The sequence below is a fragment of the Aquila chrysaetos genome, chromosome 5 (assembly GCF_900496995.4).
Source record: "Aquila chrysaetos chrysaetos chromosome 5, bAquChr1.4, whole genome shotgun sequence".
NCBI lineage: Eukaryota > Metazoa > Chordata > Aves > Accipitriformes > Accipitridae > Aquila > Aquila chrysaetos.
This window is the reverse complement of record NC_044008.1, coordinates 68989198-69016949: the sequence shown is the minus strand read 5'-3', so window position 1 is coordinate 69016949 and position 27752 is coordinate 68989198. Positions and strand designations below refer to the sequence as shown.

The 27752-nt window shown below is 53.8% G+C and overlaps 2 protein-coding genes across 6 annotated transcripts; one reads left to right on the top strand and one right to left on the bottom strand.

Annotated features, from left to right (window-relative positions):
• Positions 1 to 14: 14 nt before the first annotated feature.
• OTOP2 (otopetrin 2) lies at positions 15 to 26147 on the top strand. 3 transcript variants are annotated; one of them, XM_030013056.1, is made up of 8 exons: positions 15 to 275; positions 20093 to 20279; positions 20886 to 21323; positions 21809 to 21945; positions 22480 to 22538; positions 23214 to 23347; positions 23801 to 24690; positions 25817 to 26147. In XM_030013056.1, exons 3-8 carry the CDS (start codon positions 20918 to 20920, stop codon positions 25985 to 25987), a joined length of 1797 nt encoding a protein of 598 aa, XP_029868916.1. In that variant the 5' UTR covers positions 15 to 275; positions 20093 to 20279; positions 20886 to 20917; the 3' UTR covers positions 25988 to 26147. The 3 variants fall into 3 exon arrangements, with proteins under 3 accessions (XP_029868916.1, XP_029868914.1, XP_029868915.1); XM_030013054.2 differs by lacking the exon at positions 25817 to 26147 and having other exon boundaries at positions 23801 to 24974; XM_030013055.2 differs by lacking the exons at positions 15 to 275; positions 25817 to 26147 and adding an exon at positions 848 to 928 and having other exon boundaries at positions 23801 to 24974.
• Positions 7286 to 18769, bottom strand: USH1G (USH1 protein network component sans). Of its 3 annotated transcripts, XM_030013070.2 has the most exons (4): positions 18679 to 18769; positions 16847 to 17671; positions 8430 to 9671; positions 7286 to 7697 (listed from the first exon to the last, which is right to left on the bottom strand). In XM_030013070.2, exons 2-4 carry the CDS (start codon positions 17008 to 17010, stop codon positions 7694 to 7696), a joined length of 1410 nt encoding a protein of 469 aa, XP_029868930.1. In that variant the 5' UTR covers positions 17011 to 17671; positions 18679 to 18769; the 3' UTR covers positions 7286 to 7693. The 3 variants fall into 3 exon arrangements, with proteins under 3 accessions (XP_029868930.1, XP_029868931.1, XP_029868932.1); XM_030013071.2 differs by lacking the exon at positions 18679 to 18769 and having other exon boundaries at positions 16847 to 17815; XM_030013072.2 differs by lacking the exon at positions 7286 to 7697 and having other exon boundaries at positions 8426 to 9671.
• Positions 26148 to 27752: the final 1605 nt, after the last annotated feature.

Genomic DNA, 27752 nt, shown 5'->3' with positions numbered 1-27752 from the left:
GAGGGACCGGCGCGGCGGAGGCTTTATTAGCTGATGAGGGGTGGAGCAAGGCTCCGCAGGCAGGCAAGGAGCCACGCCGAGACACGGCATCGACCGAGCGGGGTCTCGCTCTCCCGCCCGGCACGTCCCCCAGCACCCTGACCCACCGGCGATGCGGCCCCGGCCCCGCTCCTCCTCCTCCTCGCCGTGTCCCTGAGGGGCGTCCGAGCCGCTCGCCCCCCGCCGCAGCCCCGAACTCGCCCACGGCGCAGCCAGGAAGGCGGTGATGGAGCAAGGTCAGTGAAACAGGTTTCTCCTCCTGGGTCCCTCGAGCAGGCGTCCTTCCCCGTGCGGGCTGGGGAGCTGCAGACTTGTTGACAGCGGCTCTCGTTAGCTCGGTTATTGAGCGGGGCCGAGGGCTGGGCTCTCCGCTCCAAAGGTAGCGGCTCGGATGGGGCCACGGCCGCCCCGTGCATCTCCCCGTCCCTCCCCGGGTGGACGGCCGTGCTGCTCAGCCTTCCCTGGCCTTGCAGGACCCCACGGGAGCCCCCCGCCCCGGGAAGTGTGCTCCGAAACACCGACGGGGCCGGGGTGGCTGAAATAACGGGTGTTTGTGTGGGAGGTCTCCTGTGCTGGGGACCCAGAAGGGTTTGGGGCCGTCAGCCCCGGTTGACTCCGGTACAGCGGACTGCAGCCGCCCCCGGGTGCCGGCACGTCAGCCGAGCGGCCGGTGCCAAGCTCAGGGGTTGTTTGTGGCTGCAGAGAAAGGCCAGGTTGGGGGTTTATCACAGCTGACGTAAAAGGCAGCATCCAGGCCAGCTGCCAGGATCCTTCCTCTGCCCCGCTCAGGCCTTTCGCCGTCTCGTTGGAGCTCCCGCGCGCTCCGTGCTTCTCGCCAGCACTGCCCGTGGCCGACGGCACTACACACCAGGGACGGGGAAAAGTGGAGGTCAGCCATCCCGCCCGCGGGCATGTTTCCAAAACGCTGCCGGAGAGCCCGGGAGAGGGTGAGGGTGGGCGAGGGTCCCCGCTGCCAGCGCCTGGGTTTGCTGTGGCACAGCCGCGCTGGCCAAGCTCTCCCGCTTCCCAGCGGTGAGATAATGGGTGGGGAACAAAGGGATGTTGTAGCAGCCGGATCCGTCCCCGGCGCCTCCCGCGAAGGCAGAGCCCGTCCTTGGACGAGAGCAGCGTTGCGCTCAGCGCGCTGCCGGCGGTGCCCAGCTGCAACCTCCACCCGGGCACTGGCAGGCTGTAGCCTCGCCAGAACCGGGGAGGGGACCCCCCGGGGAAATTCATCCCCACCAGTGCTTAAATGCTTGCGTAGGACTTATCATCTGGGTTTAGGTGGTTTCTGGGCTGGATCGCCTCCTTGCTGCCCTGCACGTGCTGCTCCAGCCCGGTGCAGTACCACGGGGGGTTGCGTGGTCCAGGCTTTGCCCGGGTGTCTCCTCCGGTGACAGCCGCTCCTGGTCCCACCGGGACCTTCGGGGCTGGGTGGCTCTGCCGGCTTTGGAGAGCACTGTTGGGTTGGAGCTCGGTGTTCTGCAGCAGGAAAATATAGTTGTTGTCAAAGTGTTAAAGCTCAGACAAAGTTCAGGGAACAGGAGCAGCGAGAAGGTTGTCCCATCCCTTTGAAAAAGCAGGAGGCTGGGAGAGAGTGAAGAAATCCGTGATCGCCACCGGCTCTCGGAGCTGCTCCAGGGCCCAGGCTGGCATCGCAGGGCTCTGCCGTGAGTGGGGCAGGAGGTGATGTGGGACAAGGCAGCACGTGCGTCGATGGGTTCTGGCTCACCCCACGCAAGCTGGGGGTCACGCAGCCCCCCCGGTGCCTTTGCTGCCCACCTTCCTCCCACTGAAGCATCCGGGGCAGGATGTACGGGCCGTCCAGGGCACCAATCCTGCAGCGCCCGTGTTCGTCCCAGCCGACCGCATGGTCTCAGCTAGCAGCGTTACTGAGGAGTTGGTGTCGGTATTGCCCCGGCTACATAGGGTTTCCCACTCCCTTCCCACCCGCCGTCACCTCTGGGACCCACATGCCTCCCTGTTGAGCTGATCCCTTGTTCACGCAGGAGATATGTCTGGGGGCTGTGCGGGGCTGCTCGGTGCCCTCACCTCGGCACGTGGAGCAGCACAGAGCCAGCTGGAGTTGGAGTCAAGTCCTCCTAAAACACAGTTCTCCGCAGCTTCGGTATCCCCACCAGCAGTGCTGGGCATGAGCACATCCTCACTGCTGATTTCAGGGCCATGCCAGAGCAAGCCAGGAGTCCAGGTTTCACGGGGACCAGGGGTGCTCAGCAGCTGGGGACAGAGATCAGGCGGTGCCTGTGCTCGAAGCACACTTATCCCCAGTAGCATCATCAGTGCTCAGCGGGATGTATCCAGACCAATGCCACGTACCTGACCGCAGCCACATCTTCACCCCAACTCGCAGTCCCCAGTGAGCCCTTAAATCCCTCCCTCCCTCCATGCTGTTGGGGAAGGAGCCTGGGAGATGTCTGGCTTTTCCAGCTCCACGCAAGCCTGTAGCTCCCCCTTAACGCCCAGCCCACCCAGCCTGAGCGTCGAGGGGCTCTGGGGGGTCTCGCAGCTGGGGCAATTCCTTTCACGCTTCTGCAGAAACAGTTCTTTACCCCTGCTGAGGCTGGAAAAAGTTATTGCAGCCACAACCCCACAATTACAGAGCAAACCTGTGCTCTGGCCCTGTACCAAGCCCCGTGGGAGGTGCTGCCCTGCACCTGACCCTCATTCAGCAGCAGCCGGGGATTTTATCTTAACACCCAGGAGGGAGCATCTCCCTACCCTGCACCTTGAGCGAACTGCGGGCAGACCACCTAAGGCAGACAGGCCCGGGGCACCGGTGATGCCCCACATCTTTCTCTGCCCTGACTCCCCCCAAGGGATGCTCAGCGCCGTCTGCGAGTGCATCCCTGTGCTCCTCCGGCCACCCCGGCTGAGAGCAATCCGGGGCGATAGGTACCAGGACGATGGGTACCAGGGAGCTCACTCCGGCCCCGAGACACTTGGTGGCAGAATTCATGGCATCACCTGATATTTTGCTGACATTTATGAATTGCATGAAGCAGGTGTAGAAATAATTTGCCTTGTTAATACCTAAAGCCAGCATTAAAAGAAAACAACGCTTCATTTCTCCCGCTTTCCTGGCCTACTCAGCAGCTCTCTCTCAGGGAGGGCACGCTGAGCCGTGTCCACGTTGCTGCCTTTTGGGGCACTTTGGTTTTAGGAACAGCCCCGGAGGGTCCCGAAAGCCATTACAAAGCCCCTGTGAGGTGCTGCATCCAACCCGGGCCGTATCAATGCTGCATCCAGCCCTGCGCTCAGCTGCCGGGGCGGGGGGACATCGTGCGAGGCATGGCAAAGCCGGGGCATGCCGTGGGTGTTCTGCACGGAGCCCCTTCCCGTTCGCCTCCGTTCCTGCCACCGCACGTTACTCAGCCGCTCAGCCAGGAAGTGAATCCCCGGCGGGATGGGCAGGAAATACTTAAGCAAGTGGCATGCAATGGCCCGCGCTGGCCTGGCAGGTCCCAGACCCCAGCGTCACCCTCCGGTGTGGGCACTGTGGCTGTCAGTGGCTCCAGGTGAGGCTGGAGGAGAGGAGCATTAGGCAGGGCTGAGGACTAGGTGCTCCAGCCCAAGGGAGATGCCTCCCTGTGGTCTCCTCTGCCCATAGGACCTACGTGGTGTCCTGCGGGCAATGTTCTTTCTCGGTTCCCATGCCAGCCCCGCGCGTGGCATGGCTAAGCATATGTGCCATCCAAGGGGAACAGCCAATAACCCTGGTGCTGCCAGCAGCTTGGGGGAAGCAGCCATGTCCCCCTGCCCGGGGCCAGCCGTAGTACTCAGCAGCCAAGCAGGGATGCTGCAACGTTCACTAGGCGCCTGCAAACCTGCATCTCCAACACCATCGCTGCACACCCTCGGTCATCCCTGAAAACCTCCCCTGCCTTCTCCCTCCTCCAGACTGCAGTCTGGGCACCCAGCCAGCTCCTAAGGATGGAGAGACAAAAGCACCTGAGTGACAGCGAGTGCCAACACAACCCCCTTACAGCAGCCACATGGGGATAAGGGCAGGGCCTGTGAATCGGCATCACTTTTGTGAGTGATGCTCCTCCAGTCGAGGAGCCGGGGCTGTCTGGCTCAAGGATGGGGTGTCCGTGCTACAGCCAGACCGCTGGCACGGCCCCTTGACCTCGCTCTGCTCCCTACGCACCACCTCCTGCCCCATCGAGGACAGGGAAACACATGCCCAAGCTAAACCCAGGGGACTGGTTTTGCTAGGAAACCCAATTTAACACAGGCACAGGGCAGTTTGGCGTTCGTGGCTTGGGGCGTTAAAGGATGACCGTCCCCAGGATCGCAGGTTCCCTCCTGGGGACATGCTGCCATCCACTGCCCCGGTGCCCGCAGGACCTGCGCCGTGTCCGACCGCCCAGGTGCCGCGGGCAGGCACAAAGGCCGGTGTTTGCTCGCTGGCAGCACCGGGTCGGGGAAACCTGCCGCCTGGCTCGGTTTCTGTTTGGGAGGGTATTTAAGGGTGTTCTCCAGGGTGTGCCAGCCCTGGCCTCCACCCTGCTTTCACAAGCACCCTCTCCGAAAGGAGCTTGTTGTTCTCAGCCATGGAGCAGATGCAATTAGCACCGGCAAGGTTCCCCCACGGAGGCCAGGTTCCGGACAGGCAGAGCATTGATGGGGTCCGTCTGTGCTGAGGAGCTGGGGACAGCCACGTCCCCTCCCCATGCCCAGGGCAAGCAGAGCCTGGCTCCATCACGAGCCTGGTGGGATGCAGCAACCCAGCCGGCCGGGGGAGTTGGAAACCGGGGGACTTCTCCTGGGCTGGGGGGTTTGAACGCCCTGTCCTTCAAGGCTGCATCCCCACACTTCGTGGGAGACAACCTGGTTGAAAACCGAGGACCAAACCCAAAGCCAAGCAACACGCATGAGCCCAAAGAGCAGGCGCTTGCTCTGGGGCTGCCGGTGCCTCTGACAGCCACCCCTGTACCCACAGACTGTCCTCCTCACCCCACCTGGGGCAGCTGTGGGTCTGAGCCCATCTCTTGGGCTCTGCAACTCTGCGTTGGTGCCACAGCTCAGTTTTGGTCTCTCCCTGCAGTTGTGGCGGTGACCGCGTTGGTCTCCGGGCTCAGCAATCCCAAGTGGCGTTTCTGGGCTTGGTCTTAGCTGCGCGGGGACGTGTCGCATGGCTCTTGGGTACCGTCACGTCACCAAACCTTTTCACTGGCTCTTTGGAGGAAAGACAGGTGGGGAGAAGGGATCTCTGTCAGCATCAGCCCAACATCAGCAACTGCTTCGGTGCTCCTAAGCAAAAAGACAAAGTTAGGGAGTGTGCAAACCCCAGCTGCCCAGCAGCCCCCAAATACCCGCTGCATCCCAGTGCCCAGCCCGCAAAAGGCTCTGGCAGGTGCCAAGCCAATAGATCCACGTCTCCTTGTTATCCGCTGGGATAAACTGGTCCCCATTGCACTGGAGTGACAACGATATGAGCCAAGGCAAATTGCTCCCCTCCCATGTCCGGCACAAACCCAAAGGCACAGTTCATCCCTGGGGAAATTGGAGCTGGGAGCTGGTTCGTGGTGGGCAGCTGGTGCTGTGCTGGTTATCCAGAGCAAGGTCAGAGGGCTTGGATGAAGTCACACATGTGCATGAGGATGGGGGTGAATTTAGCCGCTGTAAACTCACGTGAACATTGGCTTTAAGTTATGGCTCCTGCTCCCAGCAGGAGTTGGCAGCCATCCTTCTACCCCGCCGCATCCCTGCTGCCTCGCAGCCCCAGTGAGCAGTGGGTCCCATCCTGCTCTTCCAGAGCCTGTCCCGGCAGAGGGAGCTGTGACATTAGCGAGCTGAGCCACTGCTCTCTCCGCTGGGACAGCAGGCCCGATCTTTGGAGAGGGACCAAAGAAAATAGTGCTGGGGCCCTGGCGCCGTGCAGCCTTCACAGAGAACTCGCCGACTCAGCACAGCTGATTGCTCGCCCTTTTGCCTGGAAATCAAGCCAAGAGTTATGCAGAACTTGTCATTTCAAATATAAAAGCACTTCTAGCTCTAAAAATCACTTTGAAAAACTCCTTCTCAGTTTGCATCCTTGCAGAAAGATCTTGGACTTTCTGTGCAGCACTGGTGTTTAGCTGATGCTGGAGCATCTCTGTGTGCAGTGGCATAAGGCTGGGACTCCACACCTCTCCTGGTGGGGCTTCAGCCACTTGGGGGGCAGTAGGACAGAAAGCCACCTTGCAAAGAGTATTTCTTGCTTGCAAAGAGTATTTTTCCTCCCCTAAACACACACACACACATATCCAGGGCATGCACAGGGCAGGGAGCAGCACAGCTTCACACCAAGCAAATCCCCATCCTCCAAACAACAAAGCCACAGTCTCCACAGCTCTGAAGGTACAAGGGTGGTCCAGATCCCAGCCAGACCCAGGGTGAGCACATACAGACTGCCAGGAGTCACTGTGCTCCGGTCATTCCTTATCATTTGCATCCTTGAGATAAGGCTGGATAAGCAGTACCAGTAACAACATGCGGCATTTCTCTGATCTGGTAGTTTGCATCACAGCCTGAACAGGCATGTTGCCAGCACCCCATGGCAAGGGGCTGTTGACTCTCTCCCATCAGGATATGTCACTGCCCAGGTCTCCATCCTGCTGCTGCACCCCAGAAACACTCCTGCCACCCAGGAGCCATCCGTAGATCACGTACGTAAAATGGTGCAGTGGAGCAGGGAGTTGAGGGCTCAGAAAGAGAGTGCAATGGTCAGCAAGAGATGCGATGGGTCCATGCAGAACACCTAATGCTATGGCTCAGAGATGCATTTTGAGCACTCATGCATCAGAGATGCTTGGAAAGGCTCTGGGCTGCAGCCCGGTGCTATGCTCAGTCCTGGGACACTCCTGGAGGTGAAAGTCAAGGTCCTTGGCACACAAACTGCTGATGTAGCTCAGTGCCCTGGAGAGATGGGACAGAAATATTGCCTCTGTGGGACAGCCATTTGACCACTGGAAAGCAACAATCAACATGTTCAAACCACCATCTTAATTTTGGATTGTCACCCTCAAGACAGCACAGACTGGACTCACGGACGTGCACCTGCTGGCTAAAGTCAGGGCTGGCATGTCTCAAGCTGAACAGCCCCAAGCCATGGTAATCAAAACTCCCTTCCAAAAACACAGCATCAAACAATGCAACCGAGAACCAGGAGAGAGACCAGAATACCCCCATCCCTCTGCTTCTCCAGCCCAAACCCCAAATCAACCACTTGCTCAAGAAGGAATGGATTGTAATTATTTATTTTGGGTCCCTTTGAAAATACCATCACATATCTCCTTCCATTCATGGCTTCGTGTGGTCTCAGCCTGTGACAGCACAGTGTCCTAGCCAGCTGTGCAGCTCACTTCTTCCTCCAGCGAGCAGGCGACCATCGTCCCTTCAAGGTTGGCAGGTTGGAGCTGCCTGGGCCGATCTCAGGAGCCGTCCCTCCGTACCAGGTACCGCCTGGGAGCATCGCACAGACAGGGAGCAGAGCGACGGAGCAGGAGGGCAGTCCAGAGGGACTGGTGGGGATGGCTGTAGCTTTCAGCTGCCCCAGGAAGGGAGTCTCTGGCTTGTGTTTTCTGGCAACTTAGAACTGGGTTTATTTCTCGATCATTAAAAAAAAAAATAAAATAAAATGACGATGGTGCTATCTGCAAAGTGAAAGAGAAAAATCTGTCAGCACCCTGAGGATCCAAGACTGAGCTGCACTGAAAGCCTGTAAAACCAGCAAGAAGCACACAGATATTTGAAGGCTGGGAAGCCCGAAGAACACAGTGGATTGGGGCGTCAGCAGATGTGACAGTGGGGAGACCCACACTAGTGCCTTCCCTTCACCTCTATGGCAGGCACGTGGTCCTTCGAACCAAACCAACCAATCCTTGGAAACACCATAAAAGAGCAACAACTCCAACCCAGACATGCAATCTCCAAAGGTCTGAGTAAGATCTCAAGCATTTGGGGAAGGATTCCCAATGCCACCGGGCCCTGCCGTCAGCCTGCTCCCACCGGGAGTTGCGGTTGATTTCCTAACGCCTTCAAAAGGTGAAGAGTCAAGACAAGCCTGAGCGTGGTTGAAAGTCCCAGCTACAGGGACTCAGAAGAATCAGACCACAGAGCAGTCTGCATTCATACACGTTATGAAACAAAACAAGGGCTTCACGTCCTGCCCAGCCACATTAGGGCTGTTGAGTAATGAACTAACGCTATTGCCACCTCTCTGAACTCTCATTGTTTCCACACGAGCAGGAATTTGCCCATACACAGAACCACTAAGGTTACCCGGACTCCTATTCTTCCAAGTGGGCTGAAAGCAAGACCTAACATTATTCACATCTCGACCTGGTGAAGGGTTTAATCGCTCAGAGACCCCATCTCCTACTTACAGTTCAGTGTCTACAATGACGTCTGGCTTGTCCAGAGTTTGTCGTCTCCTCTGGATGGCATCCACAATCTTTTTCCTGGGGCCCAATGGGATATTGATGCTCTTCAGGTCATTGTCTGAACATAGCATGAGGGCCTCCAAGTCAATCTTTTCTTTCTTCAAGATGGAGATGAACTCAAACATGTGCAGGGAAGCCAGAAAAGTCTCCAAGGGGCTGGTGTCTGGTTCGTCATCATCATCTAAGCCCAGCTCCACCTCATCCCAGGGTAGCTCCTCCGCGTTCCTCTCCTGCAGGCTGTTGGCACTGCCAATGCTATCGTTGAGACTTGGCGAGCGCTGCAGGCGGCTCCGCAGTTTGACACCTACCCCATCTGTGTTGTCATCACCCAGCATGCCAGTGTCCTCCCGGCCGATCCCAAAAAGCCCACTGCTGACGTAGTTGCGCCGGAACACCATGGTGCCCAGCCCGGGGCGGTTGAACAAGGAGTCGTGGCCAGAGTCAGTGCTGACTTCCGAATGGGCTGAGTCCATGTGCAAACCTGGGTCACTTATGGCACGGGAGACAGTGTCTTCATCCGTGAGGAACATGTCTCTGATATTACGCCGAGTCCACTCCTTGGGGCTGGCGTATGTGCCCTGCTTCACAAACATGACGTCGTTCCCCAGCTGCAGACCAGACAGAGACCGCACGCTTTTCCTCCCATCCTCGTAGATCTTGAATGTCCCGTCCACCTGCTTCTTCTTCTCTAGCTTCTTTTGTATTTTCGTCTTTCCCTTGGCTGTGCCATGGATGGTGGCTTGTGAGTATGGCAGGGAAGTCACCATAGACATCTGTTGGAACTTCTTGCTTAAGGTGCTACTTGAATAGCTGGAGAAGCTCATGGTATCCGAATTATCCGACATCTCCTTTCTGTACCGTTTCTCCATCCTTTCGTGGTGCTTCTTCTGCAGCTTCACGCAGTCCTTAATCCTCCGCTCCGCATCCCGAAAGGCCTTGTCCTTCAGTTTGCTCACCAGCTTGGGGTTGAGGCTGCTCTGCTTGGCAGCAATAGAGTCCAGGTATCGCACACACTCCATGTGCCCCTTCATGGCTGCCATGTCCAGTGGGGTGTGGTAGTCATTGTCCAGGCACCAGATGTTGGCCCCAAAAGAGATGAGGAAGGAAAGGCAGTTCAGGTGGCCGTTGGCTGCTGCCAAGTGGAGAGGGGTGTTCCCCCAGATGTCACATTTGTCTGGATCGCCCCTAGACAGCATGAAAAACAACCAGTTAGCATGCAGGCATGGCTGACAGACTCTACTGAGATATTCTCAGTTGTGCAGGGGCAAATCAGCACCATGACCTGTTGCCTCCTCGAAATATGAAGCTACACGCTTCTGGCCCCTGCAGCTTAATTTTAAGGGAGGGTCTTCTGGAGGGGTGTAAGACTGACGTGGAATCACATGCCTGACAGGCAAGTCTGCGGTAATTCCCATGGCTTGAATTTAGCTCTCAGGAGACATATGTTCCTGCATCAAACCAACTTTTGGAGGGAAGCAAGCCAGATTCTGAATAGCCCAGAACTGAGATACAGGGCTGATTCCAGCTCAGACCTTAAACTTGTTATAAAATTTCAAATCTCAAACATCCTATCAAATTCTAGTCAGATTCTATCTTCAGATCTTGCCTTCATTCAGATTCTGTGGAGAGACATCCCAAAATACCTCTTTATACACCACACCCTGTGTGGGGCACCATGGGGTCCCACCATGGTGGTAGCACCACCATGATACGGCCATCCTCAGCAATGGTTCTGAAACCCACCAGCTGCTGCACCTTCCCACCCTCCTCCTCACTGGTGCCTGGGGAAATTCGGGACATGAGAGGGCACTTTGTCCGTAGAGAATAAGAGCAAAGTTGCTGGCATTGGCCTTGGGGTTTTGTGGGGTTTTTTGCTGTACCATGCTTATCTCAATTGCATGGCTTGAAGCGCATTGATATTAGCACATCCTGAGAATCCAGTTTCAGAGAAAGTGGAGATTAGGTTTCTGTACTCCTCAAGAGCTAGACACTTGACTAATGCCATTAGCATCTCCTCTCACACCGTGCCGGCCCCTACCCCGGCAAGCTGCTGATGGGGCACAACCGCTTGCCCACATCTCCTGCCTCCCGTGACAGGACGGACACAACCTAGGATTCAAGGGAAGTCTGTCCTCCTGACATTCCTCTGTATTTGTGATCTGCTGAAACAAGAGCTAGTTCACACCCCTGCTGGCACCAGCCTTTGCCCGAGCGCGTGTGCTAATGATATGCAGCCAGCAGCAGTATCTGTCAACAAGGCGCTCTCCCTTCGTGCACAGGGATAAGGCGAAGCCTTTTATTAAGGCTGTGCAGCTCCACCACCCTCAAGAGCAACTCCCCGTGGGCAGCAGGGCTCTGACAGAGCCCTGGCTCCGCACGGCTCTTGCCCGTTTCCACATCACCCTTTCCATGAGCTCTAGAGGAACCTAGCACTGTCCCTCCACCACAAAGACCTCAGCTCCAAGCCCTGGTGACACCAGGAGTAACTACTTCAGAGGAAGAGCACAGAGATCACAGGAGCTCAGGGACTTCTTTCCCCTGCTGCTTTGCATCTTCATTACTAACACCCATGCACAAGAGCCAGTAACAGCCTCGTCCAGCACATTGACCCCCCCCCATACTGGGGGCAGGCTCCCTGCCGCTCGCTCTGGACACGGCTGTTCAGCCGCCCGGCTGGTGTAATGACTAGTTTGCAATCCTCAGGCTTTGCCGACATCTCAGCTATGTAACACTGAAGGAAAATGATTCTGCAAAAGGCAGAAGCGATAAAGACAGCGTCCAGAGGTTAAGATGCAGATTATTTGGACCCAGATCCTGGCTGCACTGCCTGAGAACTGCTATGAGGTATGCTCAGCTTTCCCCTTGTGGGACTACCAGCAGTAGCTCCACCACGCTCGTATTTTCACAAAATTTGTAGAAACTTAGTAAGTACAACCTTGAGCCTGCTGGCAAATTCAGCAAGTCAGTCAAAAGGCTCAAAACTGTGTAAGGGCCAGAAAGACCCACAAACCCTGCAGGACTTCTGTATCCAGAGCCTTTGACATCTCTCACAGAAGCAGAAAAAGGCTTCAAAGATGGGTGCTAGGGAGGAGAAGGGCAGGAGATCACAGGGTTGAAGAGCCGTGAAGCCAGCAGAAGGAGAGGAGGGAGCTGCCAGTACTGCAGCAACACCGAGTTTCCAGAGCGGTAACTCCCCAGCCCTTGCCTCTACCCTCGTAGTGACATGTCCAGGCTGGGAAATTCATGGGGAGGATAAATATTTGATGAATTGCAAGAGAGGAGTAAATTATTGATGGAGCTGGATTAAAGAGCCAGTGAAACTGGAACTGCCTGCGCTGGCAGTGGGACTCCAGCGCGTGAAGGCTTGGTTGTTTGTTTACGTGTGCTCTGAATGGGCACAAGTGTGCCCAACATGTGCGGGCAGATGAGCCAGGGCACCATGAGGGTCCCAACATGTACGTGGACTCATGATGTGGACAGTGACTTAGCAGCGGACTCACTACAAATAATCTTGCTCCCCAAGCCGAGCGTATGGATGCTCGATCCATAAAGTACATCTCCGAGCCCATTCTCATGTCTGTCTGGTTCAGGTGGCAAAGAGCAAAGCCAGGGAGGTTTTGGTGGATTCTTATTTGAAGGTCTACTATCTTCATGCTTTTCACTACCTCAGAGAGTAAGTGAGGAGAAAGAGCATGAAAACCAGCTTTCCCTGGACATTTCCACTGCCTAGAAACAAGAGTATCAGAGCAAAATTAGATCTCTAGGTCCGTTTGCCCTATAAATGTCTGCCGCAGGTGCTAAAAATGCATCAGAAGGAAAGAAGAACGGCGTCTTGCAAAGTAGAGGTGTTTGATCCAGCACAGATAATAAACATGAGGCCCTCCCTCTGGCAGGTGTCTGTCTGAGCAAAACTTCACCTCCAGGGCGCTGCACACGGGGAGATGCTGACTGCAGGGTCCACTAAGTGGGAACGTATTTTAATAACAGGTGTAAAGTGCAGCACTTCTCAACTTCAAAGCGTTTTCGAGTGCTGAGTCAACTCCTGTAATAATCATTATTAAAAACGCTGTTAATTGAGCCCCTTAGGTGGACATGCGTATCTCCTGAGTCATTGCGTTTGCACCGTGACATGCACACTCACTCCCTTCCTGCCGGTTTTTCCCCTCCACTTCTCCAATAGGATCCCAATTAGCCGGGGAATCCAGCGGCACTTACATACGTCCTTCCCTGGCCGCACGTGTGAAGTTCCTCTGATAGCAATGGGCTGGCTCACCCCCTGGCTCATGGGTGTGCGTGAAGGATCAGGCCCTCAGACCAGGAGCCAGCTAGGTGCAGAGTGTCTCTGGCTCCCATAAAACATTTTTGGATATAGGAAGAGATAAAAATCATTTATGGCTTGAGGAAAAAAACCCACCGGCTTCGGCATAGCCAGTCAGGACAATGACCCAAGCAAAGCCTAGAAATGAGCCAAAAAGATGAGGTTTTGGAGCCAAAGCAGAGCCTTGGATCCTGTATCCCAAGCTTTGTCCAGGTGGTGGTAGGTCAAGGATTCAGCTTTCCTCCAAGTTCAGATCCCCCAAAATCCAGCACAGATGCTGTAGGTGAGGTTCATCTCAGGGCTCTCTGCCTCTTGTACCAGCAAAAAGCTAGGCTAGCAGTTATTGTTACTGGTGATTATTAATGCTGGCTGTACCGTAGTAGTGCCTTGGGGCACGTCTACTGGCTCAGCACTTCACCGTGCCCAGATCTCACGCTGGCTCCAAGCAGCCAGCTCAGGTGCCGGAGGTGACGAAGCTGCGACAGCGCTCCACCCTGCTCCTTCACCTTCCCGGCAGGTCATCACCCTGGGAAAGATTCCCACCAACACGGCCGCGCTGCTCCTGGCACCCACGTGGCCGTCAGCCCTGTGGCGTGCAGAGGATGCACATCACCTTCACGTGCCTTGCTGCAACCTCCGCCGCAACCCTGCCCCAGCCAGGGCAACATGACTCTCTCGAGCAGCCCGGCTGATGTCAGGAGCCATCTCGTCTCCTCCAACCCACTGCTGAGCCACTCGCACCCCTTTGCCATTAACATCCAAAGCATCCGTGACCCCCATTTTTGTAAGAAGGGAAACCGAGGCAGAACTCTGCAAAGAAAAGCCGGGTGACAGAGCTGACTGCAGACCTGTCTAGCTGAAGGACACTTCTGTGGTCCACTCCAACGCAAGAAAGTCTTGGCCATTCCCAGTCAAGGTCCCCAGACCCGTGGCTAACTGGAGCTGGACTGATGCCCGCCCCTGCCACAGCACTTCATAATGAACCACACTGAAGAATTACTGCCTCTGAAAAGCTGCAGTACTAAATGCCAGTTAGCCTGCCTTTTCCCAGCCATCATGTTAATTGAGTTTGCTTCCTCGCTGGAGCCCAGCCAGGAGGAAGAAAAAGGCTTTTTGTGTTGCAGACAAGAAGGATGAGCCAATGCTGATCCGTCCGTCCCAAACGCACTCTCCATCCCCATGCAAAGGTGGCACGGAGGCACAGACACATCACCAGCTGTTATGGACAGAGCAATGAGCCTGCTTCATTACCCCTTCTGTGTGGGCTGAGACAACGAACTTTCCTCAAGGATCCACCAACGGATTTATTATACTTTCTTTTCCCCTCCCCATTTCAGCCTTACACCACAATCTGCTGAACACGCAGGTGTATGAATGAGGCTCCTTCACTGACGACAGAGCCTGGATAATCCTAAGTGCCCATCAGCCTGGCCTGCAGCGGGGTGCGACAATCAGAGCCGTGATTTTTGCCCCCAGCAGCCCCCCTCCCACAGCCCTGATTTCTCAGGGTGCTTCTGGCCAGCCTCGCGAGGACATTTCATAACAGCCTGGCCCCAGCACTCAGTCTCCTGCCTTGTCTGGGCACCAGTATAACTGCCCAGTGCTGGCAAGGAGGATTCGGTGTTTCTTGCTGGACCTGACATGCGGAGATAAATGCACGAATGTAAACACATCCTGCAGCCCCACAGACGCACACTTTGCTCCACCATCCATCACGTAAAGGGCACTGGGCTTTTGCCAGGCTATTTTCCCTGTCAGGAACAAATGTATATTAGGCTGTTAATTAAACAGCAGCCAAGCTGCACTCAGACATGATTGAGCCCACGAGGACCTTTTAATCCAATGTGAATTTATAAAAGGGGCCCCTCTATGGAAAAGCAGCCCTTGGGCTTTGTGGAGAGGCAGAAACTGCTGGCTTAGATGCATGGGTTGGCAGGGCAGGCAGCGGTGCTGCAGCGCGTCCTGCGATGGAGGCAGGCAATATAAGGAGATATAATGATATAAAGAGATAGAAGGTCAGTCTGAAAGGCCCATGCCGTGGATGAACGCCCCTCCAGAAAGGCTTTGCCTTTTCAGCACTTCAGTGCTGGCTGTACCGTAGTAGTGCCTCGGGGCACGTCTACTGGCTCAGCACTTCACTGTGCCCAGATCTCACGCTGGCTCCAAGCAGCCAGCTCAGGTGCCGGAGGCGACGAAGCTGCGACAGCGCTCCACCCTGCTCCTTCACCTTCCCGGCAGGTCATCACCCTGGGAAAGATTCCCACCAACACGGCCGCGCTGCTCCTGGCACCCACGTGGCCGTCAGCCCTGTGGCTTTGCCTTTCTGGAGGGGCGTTCAGCCACGGCATGGGCCTTTCAGACTGACTTTTTGGCCATCAAATAGTCTTTGGAACTATTTCTAACTTCTGGGTCTCATCCCCAGAGTTCCTGCCCTTGTCTCTCTGGCCCTGGGTGGCGATTCACCTCCCAGCAGGAGCTCAGAGCAGGTTTCTGCTGGGCACAGTCTCTCCTGGGACGTACACAGTAAGTCACACAGCCCCCACCCAGGGAAGCACCACGGGGCTTTCAGCCCAGGAGCACCTCGGGATGCATCCCTCAGAGCGATGTCTGGCTCCCTTCCCTCTGGACTCTGAAATCATCTTTTCCTGACCACACTTCTATTGCATCAGGCACTCAAAGACTTCTCAAAGTGACTCTGTACACAGCCTTTCTGACCCCAGGATCTGAAAAGAAAATGCTTTACAATGGAAGGACAGCAATGTTTGTGGGAGCTCTGCCTGTAAGTACGGCTAACTGGGGCCAGGGGAGCCAGCTGAAGGTTTTGCACAAGTAGACCAGAGTATCAGGAGATGCTGAGAGCCCAGGAACAGGCACAGTGGAGATGCGGCTGTTTGGGTACAAGAGCTGCAAAGACAGCCCAGGGTGGACACAGAAAATCCCTAGTTGAGAGCTGACAGCCCCACCAAGCCCTGAACCAACATGAAGAAGCAAAGCCCTTCCAAGGAGGCACGATGTACATCCAGGCTGCTGACCTCAGCAGTATTCAATATTAGAAAGAAATCAAAATCAGCACTGCCACCAATCTCTCAACACAAGGCAGAGGCCACCCCACCTTGGATGCCTTTAGATGAAGTGCTCAGAAAAGCTTCCAGAGTGGAAGGAAGCGCTGGCATGTGCTCCCTTGGGAGGTTGGTAAGAACAGGAGAGCCATGTACTGCTCGAGAAGGAACTAGGTATGGCAGATCTTGCCTTAGCACAGACCTTCTTGTGTGGTTCCCCCAACACCAAGCTGTAAAGCCCTCCAGTCTGACAAGTCCCCCCAGTCCCACTCCCTTCTCTCCACCACATCCACGCTTATGGAGTCAGAGACCCTCAGATTTGGCAGCCCAGAGTGACGTACCGAGAGACACATCAGCTTCGAGCAGCCCCCACGGGGGAGACCGAGCTTAAAGAAATCTGCTCTTGGGGATCCTGCTCCTGAATTTCCTGGGCTCCAGGTGCATGGCAGGCTGCCCGGGGGTCACATATTGACACCTCGCTTTGGGTAAAACAGACAAGTGTCACCTACTGCCAGCTGGCACTGCACACATCTCTCTATGTGAGCACTTCTTGGGACAGAAGGAGCAGTTATTCTCTCTGCACTGTCATTTAAAAGGGCTTTTTTCGTGGCAGTGACCCGATGTGCTTGCACTTCAGCTCTGCCTGTCTTTACAGGACCTGACTCAGGACTGCAAAGCACTTGCCGGGGGGGGACCCTGTCCCACCTGGGGAGCTGCAAGCGGGGTTTGGGGCAGGAGCGGTTATAGGGTCAGAGGAGCTGGGAAAACAAAGAGCAGTTATCAGGAGCATTGGATTAGACTCAAAGCACCACAAGGAGAGAAAAATAACAGAGGGGAGGACAGGAGCGGGGCTGTTATGGGCAGAAGCTATCATTTTGTGGGGCACCTGCACCCACGCTGACCTGTGAGCAAGGAAGGGGGAAAGACGGGGTCCCAGCTACCCTGTTCCCCGGGACCAGCACCGTGCATTCGCCAACACTCACCCTCTGCTGACAATGAGGCGCAGGGCGTCCAGGTTGCCGTGGTAGGCGGCCCATAGGGTCGGGGTCATGCCATCCTCGTCCGGCGAGTTCAGGTCCTTCTTGGTGGCTTCCTTCAGGAGGTCCAGGTAGCCGTCCCGGGCTGCTCGGTGGTACTGGTCATTCATGGTGCGGAGGGGTCCCCGGGCGAGCGCATGGGTGCCCAGGGGGGCTCAGAGGATGGGCATGGACGTGGGGAAGGGGGAGCTGCCAGGAGGGCGCAGCTCTCCTCGCACAGTGCGGCAGTACCAGGACACCTGAGAAGTCCCGGCTGGGGAGGCAGGAGCTCCTCCAAGCCCAGCCAGCCAGGCTCTCCAGTGTTTCCCCTGGGTCCTAAGCATCCTCCGGCCCCGACGGCTCCTCACAACAAACCTTTCACGCAACCAGCTCCACACGGCACGTTAAAAGCTCCAATTAAGCATCATCACCGCGTCGGGCTCAGCCAAGTGCTGTGGGCACAGGGTCGTGCAGCGATGACTTCCAGGGTCTATATGTCCCCTAAGCGGAGCAGGCTGCCAGAAAGGTTCACGGGCTGTATCCTACCCAATACCCCTGCATACCCCTCGCCGTAGCTACCCCATCTCGAGTGAGGGTCAGCAGCAGCCACGGGAGGAAGCGGGGGCTGATGGAGTGCGAGCCCCCGCTGCTTCCACTCACAGCCCCCTGAGAGCAGGGCAGCAGCTGGGACCTGGATGGATGCTCCTGCTTCGTGCAGAGACGGCTGAGAGCAGTTTGGTGGCTGCCCCTGATTTCAAAGCAACACCGGGGGTGTTCACAGTTCAGTTTTTCCTGGTGGGAAAAAAAAAAAAAAAAGATATATCTATATCTATATATCTCCCTAGTGTCACTAGGAAGACAACAGCAGACCCAGTCATCATCCCTGTCCCCTAGCAACCCTGCCTGTGCCCACAGGGCTCTGTTTTCCAGGGAATTGCACAACAAACTGCACAACCGGAATCCATGATAACCCAAAGTAACTCATACAGGCTGGAAAAATGCCCTTCCTCACCCCTCTCCCTCTTTGGAGACCACAAAAAAAAACCCCAAACCAAACCCACTCCTGTCTGTAGCTCAGTACTTCTACTACGATGTGCATGAGGGGCAGTGTCTGGCCTCCAGTGTCTTTTATGCTGACAGAGAATTTCTGGCTGTGGTGAGCCCTGTGGGGAGATGGACAGCCCCAGGCAATGCCTCCAGCACAGGATTCCCAGGCCCTGGGCACCCTCTGCCGTCAGGAGAGACAAAGCCAAGCCTGGATGTTGACCAAAGTACGAAGCTTTCGTAGCACAGTTGCGCCCAACAGTGAATCGTATCCCTTGGGACACACTGTCATGGAGGAGGAATTTCTTGCTCCTCTTGTGCATTTTGCCTACCACGTCCTGCCTCTGGGGATGGAAATCTCCAGGACTGGACCCTGCGTCTGCCACCATGGTCCTGGGACAACGCACGGGGTTTGGAAAGGGTGAAGGCAGACCCAGCAGATGGGTGAGAAAGGGGGGAAAGAGTGGAAAAATGGGGAAAGACTGAAAGACAGCAGCAGAGAGGGTTGGAAAGTAACGAGCAGAAAGGAGGAAAACCAGAGAGAATTACAGCTTATTTTTGTAAGCAAAAAAATGCTCCAAGACAGCAGGGTGGCCCTAAAGCAGTCCCAGGTGCACCCACACAAGCTGCAGTGATTAACCCCGGGGTGACCGACATGGAGTCACCGTCCCGGCTGCCTGGGGACACCTGTAAGCGCACCAGAGAGAGGGTCTGTTCCCCATACGGTTTGCTCACATCAGCAGATTCATACTCACCCGCTCAGCCTCCTTGGGTGAGTCCTGATGGGCTGTAGTAGACATCGGAGGTATTTGCCGCTGGGATCTCTCCAGGTGAAAAGCAGCATAGTAATGTCCGCAATTCATTACCAAGGTTATTTAATGAATTCTTGTATTATTATTAATTAAGCTTGTTATGCTGTATGGTGGCTCCCAGGGGGGACTGGGAGCATTGCCCAAGGCAGTAAAACGCTCTTTCCTCTGTTGCTGGCTGTTAAGGACAAAAGAGGGAGGATAAATCAGTGCGTTTAGCCCAGGGGGACTCTGAACCTCTGGCCTCTGCAAAACATCACCATTATCAGCTCAGATTCACTGCACGGGTTGGGGGGGTCTGGGCTTCGCCTGGGAAAGGCTACAGACTGAGAAAAGATCAACCACTCACCCCAAAGAGGAACCCCTGAGGATCAGCAGAGGCCAGGCAGGGCAGACCCAGTACTGCTTGTGGCAGCCGGCTGGTGGCAGCACGGGAAAGACACATGAAGTTCTCCCTGGACTCTACGGGAGATCCTGAGCTCTCTCCTTCACCATCCCAGGTAGTTCAGTTTGACGCTGTCCCTGTGGTGCTGCAAGAAGGAGCACTGTGGTGAGTGGGCAGCAATGGGACTGAGAAAACGCACAGCAAAGAGCCCCATCTCTGTGCTTGCCCCAGAGGCGGCAAGCAGCAGGGACATCTCCAAAAGAGGCGTCCTCGTGAAGGAATAAAATTTGTCCCCATCCACTCAGAACTGCCCTGGGTTCCCCTATCACCCCCCACCGAAATATAACAGCTGGGGTAAAAGAGATCTTGACCAAAAGTTCTCCCCTCACCTGGCAAATGCTTGAATCCCATCTGCGCCGTGGTTTGTAACATGATTTCTTTCTTCTTGAAAGGAGAGAAGTTGGGCTCCTGAGGGCAAGAGAAAGGTGATCCCACCCTGAAGTCAAAGGCAGTGTGTCAGCAAAGGGGAACATGGATTTCAGTCCCCAAATCCTGCCCTGTTCTAGTGCTAAACCTTCCTCATTGTTGCCACCATGGGTGGGAAAAGAGTGAGCTGCCCTTGGCACTGAATAGATACAAATGCAAATTTCTTCCTTTTTCTCAAAAACGTTCTAGGCGTAGAGCACACTGATGAGAATAGCACAGGGTGAGGCACAGCATTTATTGTGCTCAGTTAAGCAGAAAGCCAAGCCCAAAATCATCAGCAAAGGTAAGTTCATCACCTAACCATCTTCTCTCAAGGGAAGAGATCTCACGCTTGTAGGGAGATGGGTTTGATGGGGTGGTTTTGCTCTGTGGTGACCGTGACCCTGCGACCGAGCGGTCCGTGCCATGCTTAGCAGCGTTGTCACCTCATGCCCTCCCCAGGTAAATAACCCTTATCTCCTCATCTCTCTCCCGCTTCCCCAAAATCAGCTATTGCACAAAATGGATCACATGAGTTTCTCTGAGAAGCCCATGAAGCCCTGCTGTCAGCTCCAGACATGGTATAAATCACAGAGACATCCCAACGGGTATAAATTCTTCGGCTGACTAAGCTGCAGCAACGGGGAAAATTCTCAGCCTGGCAAGAGCAGAGATTTGGATCCCAGGCAGCAAACAGGTTGGTGGAATGGCTTGCTTTGAATGGTTGATTTGCTTTGTTTCAGGCTTTTCATTGAGAATCAATGAAGTCTCGAGCTTGGCACGGGCAAGGGGCTTAGAGGGAGTGAGATAGCTCACATCTTTCTTGCAGGAACTGGTATAAGCCATGACGTGAGGTTCCAAAGACTCCCAGGGCTTTCTTACTTTTTGCTGGCCTGTTCCTCAGCCAGGAAGTATGACATTTTCTCGAATGTTTAGTGGCTGACATTTAGAAATCAAACCACATTGGCCGTTTGCCCCAGGATGTTTGATCCTGAGAGCTCTTCTGGTGCTTTTCCAATATCTTGCATCAATAAACACCTAAACATTGTGTGACAATGAGGCATGCTTTGTTAAACTGACCTGGGATCTTCCCAAGCAAAAGTATCTTAAGCAAGAACACAGCCTTCAGGGAACCAGGAAAAGAAAGGTTGAAAATGAGCTTATCCCTCTTTTTGCACTGTCTCAGCCTTCCCCTTTCCTCTGATACGTCCTCTCCTCCTCATCACATGTCCTGCTTTGGTCCAGCCCTGGACTATTCAAAATGAAGTGTCGCCTCTCATTCATTGGGCTCTCCTCCCAACAGCGTTAACCCTCAGCTAAAGCATTAGCTGAACCATGACCGAAGAGCCCAGGCGGAAGGACAGCGAGATCAGACACCCCAACTCCACCATGGGCTGCGGACACAAGGATGATAAAGCCAGCCTGGCTTCGAGCCAGATAGCGTCTTTCAGCCACCAGCCTCATCAGCCCCTCTCCACTCCTGCCTCCAAGGAAGTGTGGAAAAAGGGCGGCCGCATGTTCTCCATCCTGCTGGCTGTGCACTTAGCCCTGCTGGCCTGCACGCTGGTGAGCAGCGGGGCTTTTGAGAAGATTGCCGTGCACGATTACGATGTCTTCTTCCTGCTGACCGTCATGATGCTGATAGTCATCATATGGATCATCTTCTACCTCGTCGGCACCTCCCGAGGCCCGGATGCCATCCTCTGCAAAGATTCCCACGCTGGGCCCATCTGGCTGAGAGGTAGGAGCTCTTGGGGGGCTAGGGCTGGGGGTGAGATGCGGGGTGGACAGTTCGTGGGGGCATCAGTTATTACAAGGGAAACAGCAACCATCTGGGGCACAGCCTCCTCCTCCTGTGCTGGGGCATGGCAGCATGCCCTGCTTCAGAAGGTTAGATCCTAGTCCCAGCGCTGGTTTCACTGCCAGGTCTCCCTTTATCCGCAAGGGCTCTTGGTACTTTACACTAGGTTCCTTCCCAACCTTGCCATTGCTCTTGCAAGAGCTGTTAGCCCCAGTCAGAGTACAGGGTTGATTGAAAATCCCTTCCAACCAAAATTATTGTATGATTCTGTTGGTGCCAAGATAATTTGGGTGCCGGGAGAGGAAAAACAGAGGTAGAAGCAAAGCCTCTCCATGGCAATAGTTCCTCTTCTTCCTCACATCTATCTGCATTAGCCCACATGTGCATACATCTGTCCAACCACAGATATTTTGGTTCCTCAACAGGAGGCCTGATCCTATTTGCCATTTTCAGCCTTGTCATGGATGTGTTCAAAATAGGATATTACTCAAGCTTCTACAGCTGCCTGTCTGCGATCAAAATAATCTACCCCATTGTGCAAGCAATATTCGTGGTTATCCAGGTGAGATGGTTGTGCTCTGTCTCGGGGAGGGGTATGGAGACAGAGCCACAGGTGGAAGGAGCTCTGATCTCATGGACGCAGTTCAAGTGGTTCAACTCAGACCCCCCACCCAGCCCACATCTTCTCCCTCCAACCACGACAACTTCCAGCTGTGGCAACCCACTTTAAGGCATTGATTTAAACTTGTTCCCATACTGTGACATTTTGGTTTATGCCAGGATGACTTGTCACAAACTCTTAAGCAGCCTGCATCCAGCCAGGTCTCCTTTCCTAGGAAGAGCAGAGAGGGAGGAGGCCAGTCAGGGCAGGGACTGCCTTGCAGTTTCAAGTCCTACACGGAGGACCACCTGCTCTGGGACAATATCAAAGAGGGAAGAGGTCAGATAGGGACAGTTTAGGCAGGAACAGGGGCTGGCCATGGGCAGAGCAATGGCTTCAGCTTGCTCTCTGCTGAGGAGGGAGATCCCTACTTCAGAATGACGTGATTTGCTTTCTTGCTTTGTCGGAATTAATTTCTTTTCTTGTTCCTGCCAGACATACTTCCTGTGGATCTCTGCCAAAGACTGCGTCCACGTACACCTGAACGTTACCAGGTGAGCAATGCTGCTCTTTGAATTGCGGTGGCCCAGAAGAACTGGGCCACCGCAAACCCGCACACACCCTGCACTCTCTCACACAGCTAAGATGCAGCAGAGGATAATTCCGTCTCCCTTAATGCTGGCCAAAATTAAACCTGCTCAGTCTCCAGCTAGCCTTGGATCCCAGCTCAAGCATTTGAGGTTCATGACCTGTGGATCTAGCAGGGCTGGGATTCAATTCAAGAATACAAGTGTTACTCAAAGCAGATTAGTATTAAATAAATAATTAGCATTAAATAAAATGATTCATAGATGACTTTTGCTTCCTTGGGGAAGACAATGATGCAGTGGGCAAGCCTCAGGCTAAAACAAGATCTTGTCCACTTTTGCAAGACTGGATCTACTGGAGACCAAGCCAGACCTATAAATCTACTCACTATTGAGAAGCTCTTCCAAAACCAGCGAGAGGAATCAGGCCTTGCTAGTTCTCATGAGAATGGACAAAAAATAGGAAGAGAGTAAGAGCAGCAAAGCAAGGGTAAGGATTTCTAGCCTTGACCACTGGAGTCTTTGCCCACTTCAGGCAGCTCCCACAGTCCATCTGAACTTGTGCACATCTATAACATGGATGGGAGCAACACGGTCTAGAGCCATTGCTTTAATCTCATGAACCTTTTCCTTCTTCTGCAGGTGCGGCTTGATGCTAACGCTGACTACAAACTTAGCAGTGTGGATGTCAGCAGTGACAGATGAGTCCGTTCACAAAGCGCATTCAAAGTTGAAGAAGAACATGACAGAGGAAATCTTCAGATGGATCCTGAAAGGTAATCTGCCCATTTGTGAAGCCATCTGGTCCAGGGAGGGAGACCATGAGGTAGAAATTATTCTGCAAGTCAGGTTTTATCCCTTTCCAGAAGGCCTATCTAGAGCTGAAGGTTCCTTTAACAGAGCTGGTATGTTAAAAGCCAGGTCTTAATGTTCATTTCTTAATCTGTATCACAGAGGAGTCAGAAAGGTGGAAGGCCCTGTACAAATGGGATGGGAACAAAGAAGGGAAGGAAAAAGAGAGATTTAACCTGCCATCTAACTTCTTCAGAAATAACATTAGCAACAGAAAGCTGAGGTTGAAGTGTCCTTGTTTTCAAAGTGGTTACGTATTCTTCTGTCCTTGGTCTTGTTTTTCACTGACCCTAAGTATCCATTTCTTCAGGGCTGCTAACAAGTGCTGGGTCCTTGTTTTAATACCACTGCATCTGTGTGTTCTTATCTTGTTTCAGCGGGAATGAGAAGTAGCTCAGCCGAAGAATGCAATTGCAACAGCCAGATCTGCCAGATCTTCAAGAACGGCTACTTTTGGCTGTACCCCTTTAACATTGAGTACAGTCTCTTTGCCTCTGCCATGGTCTACGTCATGTGGAAGAATGTTGGACGCATCATAGACCACCACTCCCACCACATTCATCACCTGAAGTTCAGGCTCTTCCGAAGGACCTTCTTTGTAGGCATCATGTTGGGCCTCATCATTCTGGTGAGTGGTTTGGGAGTCCTTATAGTTTATGAGGTGCAGGTAAATTCCAGCACTGAATCCAGCAAGAAGAGCCAAGCACTCACCATGTACTACATCTTCAACATTGTTTGTCTGGGCCTGATGTCTCTTGTCTGCATCGGTGGCTCAGTCATCTACCGGTTTGACAAGAGAGACATGGATCGGCACAAGAACCCAACCAGGACCCTGGACGTGGCCCTGCTGATGGGTGCAGCCTTGGGGCAGTACGCTATTTCTTACTACTCCATTGTGGCCATTGTAGCCAGCACACCAAGGGACGCTATCAGCGCTCTCAACCTCACCTATGCTCTCCTAATGATTGCTCAGCACACCTTCCAGAACATCTTCATTATTGAAGGCCTTCATCGGCAACCCCCCAAGGAAGACCACAAGCATGATTCTCACCAGAAGGATCTCTACGGACTCACCTTTGTCAACATCAACGCAGTGTCCCTCCGTGTGCCCGACAGCGGCAGCACCTTGGCCCCTAGCACTGCCTCTGGCACTGAAGCCATCCATCCTTCCGAGCTCGTGCGGTCCCTCACCGCCCCCAAGAAGATGAACTGGAGGAGGAAGTTCTTAAGGGAGATCTCCATGTTCCTCCTGCTGAGCAATATCATAGTGAGTACATGCAGAGAGGAGAGTTTGTCAGGGTGGGGGAGAGGGAAGCAAGCACAAGGGAGAGGTGTCTGTGAAGGAAAGGATGCGGCCCACGCAAAAACAGTCCTTTCTGTGCCTCCGCTATACAGAAAGCATACTTACTTATATTTGTATGTGTGGAGAGCTGCGATTCCCTTGTCACATAAAAGCAAGAGCAACTGCCCTGGAGTTAAGACATTTTAGGCTACGCCAATAGACCTGTCACTTATCACCAGACTATCAGACAATAAAAGCGGTGGGTACGAGGGAAGAATCAGTTTCAGTATTTTTATTGGCTATTAGCGGATATGTAGACTAGCTTATTAAAAGCAATAAAATACATTAAACCCCTCCCTTACACCCCCAAAGAAAGGATGTGAAGTGACAAACACTTGGGGTGAAGTCTGGGTTTTCTTGAGAAATGGCAGCACGTGTCTTCTCAAAACCTGTGGCCTAGGAGCCCAAACGCTGATCCCAGTTGCTGTGAGGAGAAGCCAGTCACTGACAACTTCAGCTGGGATTTCCACTTTCATGAGCAGCCAGGGGACCACACTTCCCTGCAAAAGAAACATAGGATTACAGCTGCACCTCCAAAGAAGCCAAGCACATGTTATGTCTCTACAGAACCTCCAAATCCCCAGCTAGTCAGTCACATCATGTCCTCAAACTGATTTTACACATAAGCTTACAGAGAATGAGCTGACAACCCCCATGCAACCAGATACGCACACTGGCTGGGCTTCTGAGGAAAATATACACACCCAAGCCCGGGGAGAGCAAGCTGCTGCCAGCTGAGACCTACCCATACTTGCCCCATCCAAAGAGTTTGAACATGCCAGGTTCATGCTAACACACAACATGCTCAAGTTCTTCCCTTGGTGAGTGCTCCAGCACCTGGTTCAAGCCTGTCTCTGAGCATAAATCCAAACTGGTCTTAGGGTACAGCACTAGATTATACTTGATCTTAATGTAAACACAGGCTCCTGGCATAGGTCCCATGCTCAGAAGGTCACTTTTTTTCCCCATCTCTCAGTAGCTGTGATTGCAGGTGCTTGCTGTACCGCACAGCTTTCTCACCACAATGTTATTCTCCTGTTTCCCTAAACAGCTCTGGATCATGCCAGCTTTTGGTGCCCGGCCCCAGTTTGATAATGACACAGAACTGAATTTTTATGGTGATTCCATGTGGCCGGCCATCGTGGACATTTGCCTGCCCTTTGGGATCTTCTACCGAATGCATGCAGTGGCCAGTTTGCTGGAGGTCTACATCATGTCCTAAAGAGCTTTCTCACAAGGAAGATGAGATTCTCTTCAACCAATCCACCTTCTTCCTACCCCAGGGCTGGGAGACTGCCCAGATGTCCCGAGGGGTCCCCAGCACTGCCTGAATCATGTCCCCTTGCAGTGTCGGGGCATTTATGAACCGTCAGTGAAGATCATCCAAACATAGTCCAGATTTTATTTTTGCTACTTGTGTGTGGATGTGCATGTGTGTGTCTGAAGTTCTTAAAGCTTAAAAGAAAAAAGGCAAAAAAAGGAAGGTGTCCAGAGTAGGATCATGGTAATTACCCTTGGTTCATGCAGAGACTCACCTTCCTTCTTAAAAGCCTGTTCACTCCATGCCACTGATGTACTCTCCAGCGGGTGCTCGGCACCCTTGGACAGTCAGTGCCTGCCTGCACGCAGAGACCCGCTAGGTACGAGGGGCTAATGCAGGCGCGGAAGGCAAAGAAAGGGAAACCACTTCAACTTCTGGTACGGCCAGTCGGAAATCACTCCCCTGCAGAGATGTGAAAAACAAACCGGTGACCACCAAAGGCTTTGGGAAACATTTTAATCTTTCCTCTCCGTATTGCCCATTTATGTTGGCCCTCTTGACCCTTCCCTGTATCAGCCCCTGCTGTTTTCTTTCCTCTCCAGGGAGAAATCACTGCTGCCAAATGGGTTTGCTCACTGCAGCTTCTTCTTCCCGAGGGGCAGGAGAGCTGTGCATGTGGTCCTGGGCTGGCCCTGATACAGGGTTGCTCTAAGCACACTTTTTTTCCCAGTTTTCCTGAATCAGGGCTCAAGAACCATAAAGATTGTATGGGCAATACAGTCTGGGGAATGATAGAGAGATTTGTTTTTCTTTTTTTTTTTTAATAGATAATGATTTTTTTAAATATATGAACGTTTTTGTACGCAAAGTTATTTATTGATTTTCACTGTAACACTAAACTCCTGAAGGGACCTTCTGTGCCCTACGACACAGAAATCAATCCAATGCCACAGCCAATTTGATGTCCCATGCCCTGAAGGGATGCTTGCACTGCACCCTCAAGCCTGTGCGCGCTTTGAGGCGGTGAGCACAGCCCCGGCACCCAGGGAGCCCCAGTGCACGTTGCAGGGGGGCCCCAACACAGCTTTCTGGGTGCCTGCAGCTCTCCATGAACCATCGTATGATGCAGGGGGCTTTCAGAGCAAGAATCCTGAGCTGCAGGAGGTAGAAAAGGGCCCCTCTGCTGTACCCACAGTCCAAGCGGAGCCTCAGAAAGCCCACGCCGCCAGGTCGGGAGGGTGCATGCCAAAATGGCACAGCTGAGCTTTGTCTGTACCTTGAGACATCAAGGTTTACTGTTCCAATAAAGGTTTTATTGTTCCATCAGGGTTTATCATTCCAATAAAGAACACTGCAGAGGTGGCAGAAATCATCAAGCCTTTTCCTACGGACGTGTGTGCATCCGCCATAGAAAAAAAAAAAAAAAAATAAACAGAAATCACAGCACTTGAAATGGAGTGATGCGATTTTCTACCCCACGGCCCAGACTGCCAGCCCAGGCTCCCACGTTTCAAACCACCTTTCCCCTCCAAACCTAGATCACCAAACCAGAAGGCACCAGTGCCTCTGGCTGGTCTGACACCTGCCTGCCTGCCTGCAGCCTTTCTCTGACGCAGGTAGAAGAGGGGGTAAACCCTGATTTCCCTCACCCCTGCAGGACTGCACTGATCCAGCATCTCTGGGGTGGGTCAGTCCTTCCCTTCGCGAGCCTGGGAGCAGCGAGGCA